The sequence below is a fragment of the Parasteatoda tepidariorum genome, chromosome 3, assembly GCF_043381705.1.
Source record: "Parasteatoda tepidariorum isolate YZ-2023 chromosome 3, CAS_Ptep_4.0, whole genome shotgun sequence".
NCBI classification, from domain to species: Eukaryota; Metazoa; Arthropoda; class Arachnida; order Araneae; family Theridiidae; genus Parasteatoda; species Parasteatoda tepidariorum.
The window spans coordinates 3,338,050-3,352,510 of NC_092206.1; the positions used below are offsets into that span (position 1 = coordinate 3,338,050).

The following is a 14,461-nucleotide window of genomic DNA, read 5'->3' on the forward strand; positions in this document are numbered from 1 at the left end:
GTGCCAAAGTCACAATTTGTATATTAAGAAAACGATCGAAATCAGCTAGAAATTACTTCCCAATAACTGCATTTGTGAAAAGTAACAATTTCGTAATATTTTGAAATTTTAGAAAAACAATACTACCAAAACTAAAATAACATTTAGCATAAAAATATTATCACAGTTATATTTTCTAGGATATTCGGAATTGAAATGTACATTCATTACAAATGTGTGAATTGTATATTGCAATTGAATATAGGCCCTAATGGCTGAATATAAAAATCCCAAACCCTTTACTTTAATTTAATTTTTTAAAAATGAGTCATTATTATCTATCGATATTATTTCGTCATTTACTTTAAAATATATTTTTTTCTTAAATTTTGTCGTCGCCAGTAATGATTAAGCATAGATATGATAATGTAGCAGAGATTTTTTTTCCCTTAGTATTACGTTGATAAAATATATAACGCTGATAAATTATTGATATATTATGTAACGTTGATAAATAGATGTTGAAAAATTGCAACTTTGGCTTTAATGGAGTCATAGAAAATTTATTAGAACTTATCGAGTTAAGCTGAAGTGAACGTATAAGGTTTGAATATAAAATAACAATATTAATACATCTTTCCCTCCTTCCACACCTGCTATAATTTACTTTTTTCTAGAAGATTTAGTTTAAAATTTCTTACAATAATTCTTTTATCTAACTAATGGACCATAAATCAAAATCGCATTTGAAAATTAAGGATCCACATTTAAATAGTAAAAAACATCTTAAGCATGAATAAAATAGTTAAGTTTCTCGATAGTCATTAAAACAATTTTAGTTTCACATTTTTAGCCAGAAAGTTTGTATCGACTCAAAATCTTCTTTTAGTTGTTAAATGAATACAAAAAATCAATAACTCAAAATGATCTATTGCATGCATAATATAAGAAAAAAATACATTGCAAATATAATTGAAATACTCATACAAGTATGGAATACAATTTCAAAAAAAAAAAAAGTCATTATCATTTTCTATTTTATTCGTTTACTCTTAGGGGAATAACCAAAATTTCATACTCTTCAATTCTAAATATATTTACAAAAAACTATGTAAAAAAATTAAAATATTTTTAGATTATAAAACATAATATTTCATTTTTTTTACCTATACATAAAATAACACAAAATATATAAAATCTCTCTTAAAATTTATAATATACAAAAAATATTTTCCATTTACACTCAAAATAATTATAATAAATTTGTAAAAATCTTTATATAAATCTCTTTTATAATTTCTTTATTTTCTTAGGAATGATATTTGGATTGGACTAGACAGTTGACCATCATATAATTCATAAAATAAACATTTTTCTTTTTTTTTTCTTATTTAAATTGACAGACTGTCAGATTTCAGTCAAAAAGTTAAGACATAAAAAAGGAGAACACAATATAGAAGATTTGTCGAGAAGTAATTTTCTTTCTGCATTTTTTATAGAACATCCATTTTGCTTTATACTAATAAAACATTTTAATTTACATTAACATTATTTTTACATTATTTTTATTATTTTTACATTATTTTTATCACCGTGAAGGACGCCTTTATCAATAATTAGGCATAATCATTATTTTTTCAACTTTCTTTAATAATTAGAAAAACCACCGTTTTATATTGTTACAATATTCTCTTCATATTTTTTTAATTTTCGTTTAAAATGTTCAGTATTTAAAAGTTTAAGGAGCATGACGAACAAATATCAGATTATAATTCTTAAGATTATTATTTCTTTAAAAATTTAAGATAATTTTCAAATACGTAAAAACAAAAATATTTTTTTTTTATCTTGAGAATGTGAGATATAATTTTGTTTTGCCCCCCCCCCTCTTCCAAACAAAATGCAACTGGTGCTGATATTTTGAAAGCTGTTTTTGAAAAACTTTTTCACGTTTTTGCTATTTTCCAAAAAATAATGTTAAAACCATGTGATATTTAACATGCATCTTAAATTGTAAACTTCACAAAATCAGGAATTTATAAATACTATTGACAATACAGAATGCTTCAGTTTTTTTCATAAATTAAAAAAAAAATTGACGTTTTGTTCAATTTATTTAGGAAAGGTACTGTAAACAACTATTTTTAACATACATCTTTTTTTAAATGTTAGTAGTAAAAAAGTCTGAAAATGAATAATATTATTTAAGTATAGTTTTCTTTGTAATAAATTTACATTTGTTTAATAAAACATGTTTTCGATTATATCAAAAATTAGTTAAATTTATTTTAAATTTTTTTAATGCTTCATGAAATATACCTGAACTTTTAATACATACTCATGCAAAAAAAAACATCTTCAATAAAGATTAAAAATGCGAAATGAATCCTCTTTAACTTAAAATAAATATATTTTTAATTAAAATAAAAAAAATAATGTACTATATCATTTCTTATCGGGGGTTAAACTGTATGATAAATTTAAATAGTTTTTTTGGTAATGCAATAAAAAATGTGAAAATAGTCTAAATTTCAAAAACGCAATTTATTCAAATGAGCCTTGCATTCAAACAGAAATAAAATTAATATGGTTACAGTAGCGTGAGTGCAGCGTAAAATAATTTAAGAAAAAAGCTGTGAAAAACTTAAACCAAATGAAAATTATGATATTTTTATAATATTTTTTTTATCTATATATGACACTAAATCACCAGCACTAACGTTTGGCTAAATTTGATTTTTAAAAAATATTCAAGGAACTGATAATTACAAATACTTTTTTCTTTCAAATTAGTATCATATTAGCCTTAAACACATATTTCAACCGGAATTTAAAATTTCTCATTTTATTACAAATATTATTGTGTAGTACTTTTATTTTTCTGCTTTCTATTAAAAATATGATTTTATGAGACATTCGGTTTTTATTAATTATTAAAATATGATTTTAAAAGGTATTTCATTAACTAACAGTCTTTACCCAAAAAAAATATTTAATCGAAAACATTAAATAAATAGCTAAGAGAAATAGCGTTATCAAGGAGCTGAAGAGTATAGGGCTTAAATTAAGGCTGTTTTTAGAAAGCAGTTTCACCACGGCAAATAAATGTCAAAATTAGAGCTCATGAAAATCGAATTAAAGCATTACTTTTATTCCACGAATTCTATTTGTATAAAAGAGTCAACTCAACTATTAAAAGACAAAAGTAATAAACTTTGCAGTAACAGAGTAATTTCGCGAAAATATTAGAAAATTAGAACGCAAATGCTTTGCATTTTTCAATTGAAATTTTGGGCAATTTTCAATTAAAAACTGAATTGTCTTCAAATTAAAGTTTTGCACCATTTTCATTAACTGTAAAAGATTCTTTCGATTCTTCGAAAAGTTTAGAAGAGAACAAAACATAACAGAAATTCTTAACTGTTACGAACTCAGCAGTAACGGAGCAATTTCGAAAATATTAGAAAATTAGAACGCGAATACTTTGTTTTTTAAGACATTGTTTTTTTTTAATAGAAATTTTGGGCCATTTTCAATTAGAAGAAACTGAATTTTCTTTAAATTAAAGTTTTGCACCATTTTACTTAACTGTAAAAGATTCTTTCGTTGGAAGTGGACAAAACCTAACAGCAATTCATAACTGTTAACGAACAATTAAAAAAAAAGAAGAAATGCTTTTAAAAAAACAGCCTTAAGTATTGGGAGAGATTCATGTGTAATGGAATTTATACAGCTGTGTGCCTCTTCATGTGTAAAGAGAGATGGTCAGAGCGAGAAAATGCTCTCTCACATAGTCTGCACTGGAAAGGACGGTCACCAGTGTGTTTTCTGTAATGTCGTGTAAGTTCATCCGATCGAGCAAACTTCCACCCGCAACCTTTCCAGTTGCACTGATAAGGTTTCTCACCTGTGTGAGTGCGCAAATGGGCTTTGAGGTGCGAACTTTTAGTATAAGTCTTTGAACAACCTGGATGCGAGCAAGTGTGCGTCGTTATCTTCTTTCTGCCGAAACCTCTTCTGCCCCTCTTGGGTTTGGCCACCATGCTCCCCGGCTGTTGCTGCGACTGCTGATCTCGCATTTCGGGCATACTAGCAAATACAGTCTGATGCGTCGCTGTGAAACCAGTGGGAACCGCAGTGGTGGCACGATTGTTGTTGAGTAACTCCGCTAAATGGGGCGAAGATGGCGGCGTCACCATCCTCAGATGTGGCTGTTGAGGTTGCTGGTGCTGACCGGGATGGGACACCAATGGAGGCCCAAACTGCGTTTGGACTGGGTTTATGAGGTTCGGCGGCGGTACAAAGTTGTCCATCAGCAGGCCATTGGTAGATTTCATGACCAACTGCTGACCCGTCCGCTCGGGCGACGCAGGGGGTGACATTTGACTCGCAATCACAGCATTGGCGCTTGTATTGTATGTCACCCACATGTTGGGGTTCAGTGTTGACGTGTAAGGAGATACTATATGATTTGTGGGAGGTTGGTGTTGGGTAAGTTGCTGTGGAATACAGTTACTTAGTTGGGAGAACCTTTCCTTGCTCTGTTCCATGGGTTCTAGATTAGGCAAAATCGGCTCCATTGGCGAATCAGTTTCATTCACAGTCAAACTATTATTAATTTCTTGCTTTACACTTTCGTCGAAGTCGACGTTGTCGTCGTAAATCACAGTCGATTGCGCGTTATTGCTGGAGGAACCACAGAGTACGAAGTCCATGTAAGCACCGATATCCTCATACCTTCCGGAGGAATTGTTGTCTTCCGGAAGAGGATTGAGAGAGGGTGACGTAATTCGTTTCTGGACATTGTCCAACATGGATAGCTGGTTATTGGGCGGATGGAATTTCATTGCATTCATGGACACTTTCATTTGGTGCTCCTGGGGATGAAGGTCTCCTAAGAGAACACTTTCAATGTCCTGCCACATCTGAAAAATAAATAGAGCAATCAGTATTTATAGAAAATCTGCAAAAACTAAATGTTGACATGGAGGGGGGAAAATATTGATTTCTCAAGTAAAAACTATTTACAATTCGTTTTATATGCCGACCAGATGGCCGAGCGGTCAGCGTACGTGGTTGTAAAGCCAATGGTCGCGGGTTCGAATTCCGCTCAGGGAATGAATGTTTCTCTCTTTGTGTTGTGTGACTAAGGCCCACCCTATAAACAGGTATCTGTAGCAGTGTGGCGTAGTATTTTTGTTCGCCTCTGTGACTTAGATTCACAGGTGCCGACCGGGAAACGTTAAACGAGCAACACTTCCGACATCTTCTGAAATTCAGAGCCTGCCATTAAAAAAGAATTCTTTTTATATCTGGCGACATTCGAGTCTGAGGCACCAATGATTGCAATTTCGTACCAAATGTTTGTGTACGAAAATACTTTTGTATGATATACAACCATAGAAAATTATGCAATGTGAGAATTTAAACCTGTATTTTATTCCTTTGGGAAAGAACAAAAACATTATTTGCAAAATTTGAGTCCCTAGAAATTTGAAAGCCCTAAATCCGGCCTCTTCGGCCTTTGGTTAAATCTAATAAATATCAGGTACCTGTAGATATTTATTGTAAGAAGCTGATATTTAAATAATTCTGTTGTGATAAATGTGAGATAAATGCAGAAAAAAATGTGCATAAAACTCATAGGTTTCATTTATCCTAAAGCAAATCGCAAATCATGTTAAATAAAATATACGAATTTCATACATTCTTTTGTGTCGGTCTTAGATCTTCAACTCGGAATACACTAAAGCAGTTTAATAGTAATCACAAGATATAAATTTAATGACTATTTTGGCATAGATTATACAATTTCAAAACTACACCAAGTAAGTTTTTGAATTTGCGCTAACTAAAAGACAAACATATCCAGGGCAACAACAACAAAAAAAAAGATATTCTAAAGAATATAAAGAAAGGAAGTCTTCAAAGTGTTCTACATATTCAAAATTACATTTATTCTTTTTGAGATATTTGAAGGAATTTGCAACAGAATGGCAAAAAAGTACTGGTGTTCAAAAGATGAGAACTGATAGCAAAAGTCTACTTGCATTCCGTTCTCTTTCATTTGTTCAAAGATTTTCCGATAAAGAATGACAATGCTGTCATAGTTTATAATTCAATGTATATATTAAATCGGATTAAAAGAGATTTAAGTGTCGAAGGTCACAGTTCACCAATTTAATATATGTTCCGTTTTTTTCTTTTTTTTTTCTTTCTTGATCTGGTACCACTTTTACAATCTGACCGCATTACTTTTGCTTGCTAAAAAGATTTGGAGTACTTTCTTGATTGCTTACAAGACGTTGAGTTGAACTATACATTACAATATTAATTACGTTGAGCAAGTTTAATGGGAACAACAATATAAATTAAAATGGTTAGAAAAAATGTCTGTAATTAATGAAGTTGAAATTAATCAAAAGATAGTGAACATTTATAATCCTTCGACTAATTACAATCTTATATGTAATTTAATTTTTTTTTTTCAGGGGAATATATTTTTAATAATTGTTCCCCAAAGATTTAACATTGTATCTAGTTTTTCCTCGTGTAACAAAGAGTATGCAAAGAAACCTGTGCTGTATTCTTTTATCTAGAACAGCAATAGAAAACTCTAAGAGAATTATATGACTTTATTAAGCAAAGTTGAACAATTAAAAAATATTTACATGAAGAATACTCCTGGTACCCGATGTTGCTGATTTAATATCGGAGGTGTTTATTTTTACTTAAGAAAGCTTAAAAGGAAGTATACTCATATATACGATAAAATGAAAACACTATTATAATTCATTATTATTTTAGATATAATAATTTAATTTGTAACTGTTAATTAAACTAATTTTTAATTTTATTAACTTAAATTTTAACTGTTAATTAAAAAATTTTAAATTTTAATAAAAAAATGTTAATGAAATAATTCATTAGACTCAAATAATATGTTTATTTGCCATGGAATTATCCAAAAAGTTGCGCGGATCAAATCACTCAACTTCCTTAAAATTCTTCAATCTAATTAAAATCTCCTTAGATAGGGTATAGATAACGTAAATTGTCACATAAACAATCGCTTTATAAAAGCATGCAAACAGAAACAAAAATATTTTATTTTTTAAGGTATAGTGAATGCTGCTATATATATTGGGGTTTCAGGAGGCTCAATAAAAATTTGATACATATTTTAAATATTTGAAGTAAAATCATTCTTAACTTACAGCCTAAAACAATTTAATCATTGAAAACAGTGACTGATATAAAAGAATTGGTCAGTTACTGAGATCCGTTTTTTGAATCAGACGCAAATTTCCTGCAACCTACAGAAGGTGTTAAATTGTACCCTCAGTTTTCGTTCAAATTTAATCTTGTAGTTAAGATGTATGATGATGTGGTTCAACTATAAGGTTTCTTCAGATTTGAAAGATATTGCGGTTCAGTATGCTCCAAAAATTAAACCAGCGTGAAGCGAAAAATTCCGTTTTTATAAAGAGCATTTTCGAAAGGATTTTCTGTACACAAAATATGTAATTGAACACAAAACTTTATGAATATAATCTTCGCAGTTATTATTATGTGAAAAACAAACCAAATAACTAAATTTTTTGTCATATTTTTTTGGAACAGGATAAAATGGTACAGAAGCTAAAACCGAGAACATCTCTGGAATAGAGTATACAATGCTTAACAAAACATGTTTTCATGAAACTGAACAATTTAAAAAAAATCGAAATAAAGTGACTCCACAAACTTATTATTAAAATTTTGTACTTAAAATAGCCCTCAGATATCGTGTTTTAAAACATGAAATAATTTTATTATCAAATTACTACTATTATTACTTATTCAATAATTTGTAAAGATAATTATTATGTAATTATTGATTACGATTACTTTTAATCACGGATTCAAGTAACTGATCACTTTAAAAAAAATTACGTATGTGCCCGACGATGGTGGTTGTATTCGTCCTTAAAAGGACGCTATACCGTGGAACATACCTTTCATTGCAAATTCTTTTTCACCTACATATGTCATTTAAAAGTATAGGAAAAAAAGCGAGTTAAGGTAAACCAGGATGTTTCATATGCTGAAAATTTTTTTTAAATATATTGAAATAAAATTGCGTTATTTGGAAGAATGAGGCAGAATTGTAATAATCTTTACAAGTAATCTAAAGTTGCATACTTTTATCTCGTTAGGAAATGAAACTCTGTGCAATTATTACAACTGCTCTCTAAACATATTTTGTCAGCGAAAACAATTACGTTATTTCGAAGAATGAGGCAGAATTTGCCAGAATCGTAATAATCTTCACAAGTAATCTAAGCTCCTTTATATTGTGATCTTGTTTGAAAATGAAACTCAGTTCAATTATTAGTACTACTCTCTAAACATATTTTGCAGAAAAATTAATTGCGTTATTTGGAAGAATGAGGCAGAATTTGCCAGAGTTGTAATAATCTTTACAAGTAATCTAAAGTTGTATATTGTCAATTATCTTGTTTGGAAATGAAGCTCGGTTCAATTATTACAACTAGTCTCTAAACATATTTTGCGAGCGTAAGTGATTAATTTATTTTGGAAGAATAAGGCAGAATTTGCCAGAATTGTAATAATCTTTAATAGTAATCTAATGTTGTATATTGTGATCTTGTTAGGAAATTAAACTCAATGCAATTATCACAACTACTCTCTAAACATATTTTGTCAGCGTAAACGATTACTTTAATTGGAAGAATGAGGCAGAATTTGCCAGATTATCATTCATTCAATGAATAATTTAAGGGAATTAATTTTTGTTAATCCCCTCCGCAGAGGATCAAAATTGTGAGAGCATGTCTTCGGATCATCCTCCGGGATGTTTCCCAGACCGTCGCCAATAGCCCATTGTGAAGCTCTAGTGCGACGTAAATTAACAACAACAACAACAACAATTTTTGCTAATCATTAATTTTTTTAATTGAAAAATCAAAAATAACGCGACCTGAAATCTTAAGAAAAAAGTGATGGTAATTAAATTTTGGAAAGAAAACATACCAGCTTCATTAACTATTTATTTTATTCATTTTAAACGCATGTTGTACATTGAACTGCATTAAAATACAGTTCTCGAACAACAGGAAAACTATTTTGCTCTCTCCATTATTACTTCATGAATTTCTACGGTAAAGACAGCATAAATCATAGAGAGGTGTCATGTTTGTTGTTCCAACAATTATTGCCAAAGATATAGCAAATACGATTTTTATTCATGAGATCGTTAGGTACGTCTCATTCTATCGATTCAAGAACAAAAACTAGAGCTCAATCGTAGTCTCCAGTTTATCGAAAGTAGTTATGTTTACGTCCTCATCCTTGTTTAAGATCGGATCATTATTCATTGTGATAAGTTAATGAGTTCTTTTTCAAGTGTTTTTGAAATGAGATAAGTCTGTGATCTTGTTTACTTATACATTTTCCGGGTACTTTCGTTATACAAGTGTCGCTCACTTTTCTTGAAGAATCGGTTTTTTAAATGATTTAAATATTACACTGATTGGGTATTTCGTAGCAGCATTTAACACTAAACATACCAAAAACCGTCAAATGACCGTTTAGAAATTTTGCATCGAAAAAGCGTTTATTATCTTATCGTTTTTGCGCATTTGACTTCATGATTTTTTCTAACAATAATATAAAGTAAATCTTCTATTTTTTTCTCTTTTTTTGTATTTTGTTTGTTTCGAATAATACTTGTTGTATACCTATATCTACCATAATCGGTCATTTGACAGGGAGAACAATTTATTGCTTCTTAAGGTTATCGGTTCAGAAATTAGGATGTAATTGGTGTTCAACGTATTGCAGTTGCACATTTCTGCAAAGACTGTTTCATAGTATGAGTTCAAACTGAATAACTGTGAATTCAAATTTCAAAAAACTACCTAAAATTTTAGATTGGCTTTTTTGTGTCAGAAAAAGTGACAAAAACTAAATGTTTTAGTAAGTAGCTTATATGATTATTTCGATAGCTTTACTTCATTTCTAACTAACTGTTAGTTTGTACCCAGAAAAATGTCGAAACAATCAAGAGAGCACAAGTTCTTAGCAGAAATAATATTAATTATAATAATAATTATACGAATTAGAATTGTTATATATTCTTATAATTACAAGAATAATTATAAGAATTTTAGAAATAATAATAATTAAAAGAAATATGTTTGCGGAAAATGTACAATGGAAATGCACGTTGAGCAATGAATTAAAAATTCTTATTCTTTGTGTTTGCAATACATAAAAACTGGCATATACAATTTTGTTTAATAATAAAGTTTTTTTAGTTTATTTCCTTCCTAACATTCATATTTCATATATTCAATCAAGAAACATAAAGTCCTGCCATTTGACCGGCTATGTTAGAAATAGGTATATGTTAAGTGTTGATATGTTTATTGTTAAATATTACACTGATTGAGTATTTCGTAGCAGTATTTAAGGTATCTTACTAGTGCAAAAACAGGATTTTGGACAAAATTTTCGAAATTGAGTTTATTATAAATGTAAAATTCCTGTAGTCGTAGCTTTATAAAAATACTTTATTTTTGTTTATACTCCATTTGTTTCCAAAATTATAGCAGTTTTTGTGCAAGGTGGTAACATTTTATAGACTTCTGATTTTAAGTCTTTAAATGCGTTAATCTCCACTCAGGCTAAGAGAAAAAAAAAGTAGAGATTCATTTTTTATGCACGTTTTTTAGCAAGTGCGGAGATTTTTAAAAATTTAACAACATTGATCCCTAATTTAGTAGTATATGCATTTGCTTTTAGGATAAAAGTTCAAAACATAGTTGATAGCCTTCTAAATAAAATCCTCAAAGGATTTTTTGTTTAGGGCGATAGAATATTATTACAGTGTTTAACGTATATGCGAAAAATACCTAATTTTTACATAAAAATGGCCATTTTAAAATTTTTTTTTGCTTGTTTTATAAGTTTTTGCTCATAATTAAACATATACACTAATTTTTTTGAAATTTTATATTAATGTTTAAAAAAAATTGTCGAAACTAGTCGAATACCTTAAATTGTGATTAAAGAAGTAATTTTAATTTATGTTAGTTAACCAGTGTTGGAACTATGAGAAACAGAAATTTCAATAGACGAAAAAAAATATTGGCATAACTACCAGAAAATGGTAAAATGTACTGTTTCTCCTGTAGAGATGAGACAGACTCATCCCGAGCCCAAATAATACCCGGGCCTGACGCAGGCTCGTTTACAGAAAAACTTCTTCAGGCGGGATAAAATTTTCATTAAATTTTTTACTACTTTTAAACAAACATTTGATACAACTACTAAGCATAATAAAATCAAAATTTATATTTGGTATAAAAATTCGCAGCGATCTGTTCTTTTGCTTTGTGAGTGTGAGGTTAGCGCTAACTGTAACTGCACTCATTATTTTCTTTTTAAATTTTTCTTTTAGTCATCCTAAATTTCAGATGGTTTAATTTTTGTTTTCGCTTTTCCTTTCACTGGTTAGGGATAGAAAAGTTTTTAATTTACTAATTCCCTTGCTTACACATCAAAAGCCAAGTGACGAGAACATATAATTGGGCTTTTATCCGATGTGTATCTCGGGCTCTGGCTCTAAGCAATCCTATGTATCCCGGACACGGGTGGGCTCTAATTAAAATTCTTTGGGCTCGGACTTCCAAAAGCGAACCCGAGCTCATCTCTAGTCTCTAGCTCTCTGGGAACTTCAAAAAGCTTGGTAATTTTTATCGAAGAGATTTTGTCGTGAATTTAGTAAAATTAACTATAAAATATGTTTTTTTTTTAATTATGTGATAAAATTGGGTCAATGTGGCAATTTTATCATTATACCATAGAGCATGGCATAAGAACCATTTATTCTGTTTAAATTTACTTTTCAGTTTTTTTATTTTTTACTAAATGCGTGGTAATAGGAACCATAATATTGAAAATCAGAATTTAAAGTAAACAGTTACCATGTGAACGGAAAAATTACCAAATCAATGGTTAAGAACCTTATATTTTGGTTTTATATTGCCAGAATTTTTTTTAACATAAAGGTCATTAACATATGTATGGTAATTTTTACTAAAATTTTTTTCCGTGTGCAACGGTATGTGGTAGAAATTTTCATAAAAGTGTGAGCAATGAAGAGTAAAAAATATTAATAGATCCTGGCAAAGTTAGGGGCAGGAATATAAATATATGGTGAAACGGAAATGTTAACATATATTGAAACGGAAATGTTAAGATACATTGGAGAAGAATTGTTAATATATCATGGAGTATTTTGGAGCGAAAAATGTAACTGATGTAAGTGCAGTGTGGAATAGAAATTTCAATATATGTTCCAGGAATTTAGAGCATATAGTATATCAAATGATGTTAGATCTATTAGGAGAAGCATGTCTGATTAATATTAGATTAGGTATTGTAACTGATTGTGGCCTATTTTTCCCCTTTTTAAAAATTACCAACTTTTACAATGTTTATTTTTCTAAATCTGAAGCAAATTTAAATAAATCCTGTGTCTATGACAGGTTGAGGTAGATTTAGCAAAACTTTAAGAAAAATACTTCGTTTGGAAAAGTTTTGAACTCTGCTAAAATGATTTGCTGACGACTGAACAAGTTTGAAGCAATTTTGTACAGATTTGCGCGTTTGTGAGTAAGCTATGTTTTCGTATTACGCAATTTAGTGCTCAATCTTTTTCTTAAAGCTTATAAAAAGCACATAAGCAAATAAAATTCTTGATTCCGGATTTTGCAGTATTTCTTTTTCTATACTTTTTTTAAAAAAAATCTGCTGCAAATTTAAATAAATCATGTGTTTATGACAGGTTGAGGCAGATTAAGCAAATCTTAAAAATAAAAAAAATTATTTCGCCTGGAAAAGTTTTGAACACAGCTCAAATGATTCGATGACGATTGAACAGGCTTGGAGTAATTTTGTACACATTTGTACAGATTTGTGAGTGAGCAGTGCTTCATATTGCACAATTTAGCGTCCAATCTTTTTCTTGAAAGTTATAAAAAAGCGCATAAGCTAACAAAAATTATTTTTTAAACTGATTCAAAATTCTTTTTTGCAAATAATTTGTTTCCCTTAAAAAAATTATCGTTTATTTTTTTGACGTGTTGTTCCATTTTTTTTCTTTAAATGAAATCCTTCAAGCTTTGTTAATAACCGCTTACGATTAATTTTTTTTTTTTAATTTTCTTTAAATCCATTGGGAACTTTTGAGTATTCGGAATACCCTGCATCTCCTATAAGTCCACATGGAACCTCATTTCTTATCGGAAGCATTCATTTAAAAACAAAATGGTTCTCTTAGTCATGTGACATTGAGGACAAGAAGGAATGAAAATGAATGGAAGTGGTTAGAGGAAATGATGACGGGACAGTTATTAAGGTATAATCGATATGAATAAAAGGAAATCGTGACAGTTCTTCCAATTAAATATTTCTTTTTTGTCATAACCTTGGTCTAATTTCATCGGCATTATCAGTTAAACGAATATCCATTTGTATACAAACCTCGTATGTCTTACTAATATTTATGTACAAAAATAATTTGACTGTCACTAATCAACGAACGGAATTAGGCTTAAGATTTCAACAAGATTTTATAGATAAAATTTAAGAAATCCTCTCTGGAATAAATAATAGTCCGTCATCCTAATGGTTATTTAGATGTTAGTTGCAAATGCTTAGTTTAAACTTGAAGGCTGTTTTTTGAAGCTCCATTCGCGGAAGTTAAAGAATTTAGTAGAGAACTTTAAAAGAGAATGAAAAAATTAATTTTTACCTCACAGGTACACCATCTGGTCAGGAAAATTTAACAAGGTATAAAAAAAAAATTTCAAAATATTATAAGCTTTTTCTATAAAAACCAATGAATTTGCAATGTCTTTTTTTTCATCGAGATTTAAATTATTAAAATCCATTAACAATTGGATACTTGCACTTCAAGAAGAAGATCACATATACCCACATTTGTAACCTATGACGTCAGCACCAGCTGATCGTTCGTACGCCAAACGACTTGTTAAAATTGAACTAAGTTTCTCCATTTAAGTTAAATGTTAATTAAAGTAAAGTTAATTAAATACAGCTCCGTATTGCACATCGAATTTATTGAATTATAATTCTTTCTCTTCTACATCTTTAACTTATCTCAAATGTATTATTTGTTTATGCATTTTATCGCAACAGTGATATATTTTTGTTTTGTACACCTGGCAACTTCGATGTTTCGATTCTACATGGCTTCGTGGCTGTTTTTATGTTAAGTTAGAAATATAGGGTGAAAGAAAATAGATTAATGTCACTTAAGAGAATTGATACTTGACGGGCTTGGCTTACTCGAAGTAGAATGTTAAGAACAGTTGCTAGCGTATACAAATGCCGCGTTACAACAACCAATCAGGGTCGAGATACCCCACACTACGTCACTTGCAGATAT

At 29.6% G+C, this 14,461-nt stretch overlaps 1 protein-coding gene across 1 annotated transcript in view; it reads right to left on the reverse strand.

The window, feature by feature from the left end:
* Positions 1-1,349: 1,349 nt before the first annotated feature.
* The window catches only part of LOC107436533 (Kruppel-like factor 3), an 81,306-nt gene continuing 68,194 nt past the window's right edge, over positions 1,350-14,461 (reverse strand). Inside the window, exon 2 of the mRNA XM_016048295.3 lies at positions 1,350-4,904. Coding sequence (XP_015903781.1) covers positions 3,705-4,904 — 1,200 coding nt within the window. The 3' untranslated portion in view covers positions 1,350-3,704. The remainder of the gene's footprint in view (positions 4,905-14,461) is intronic.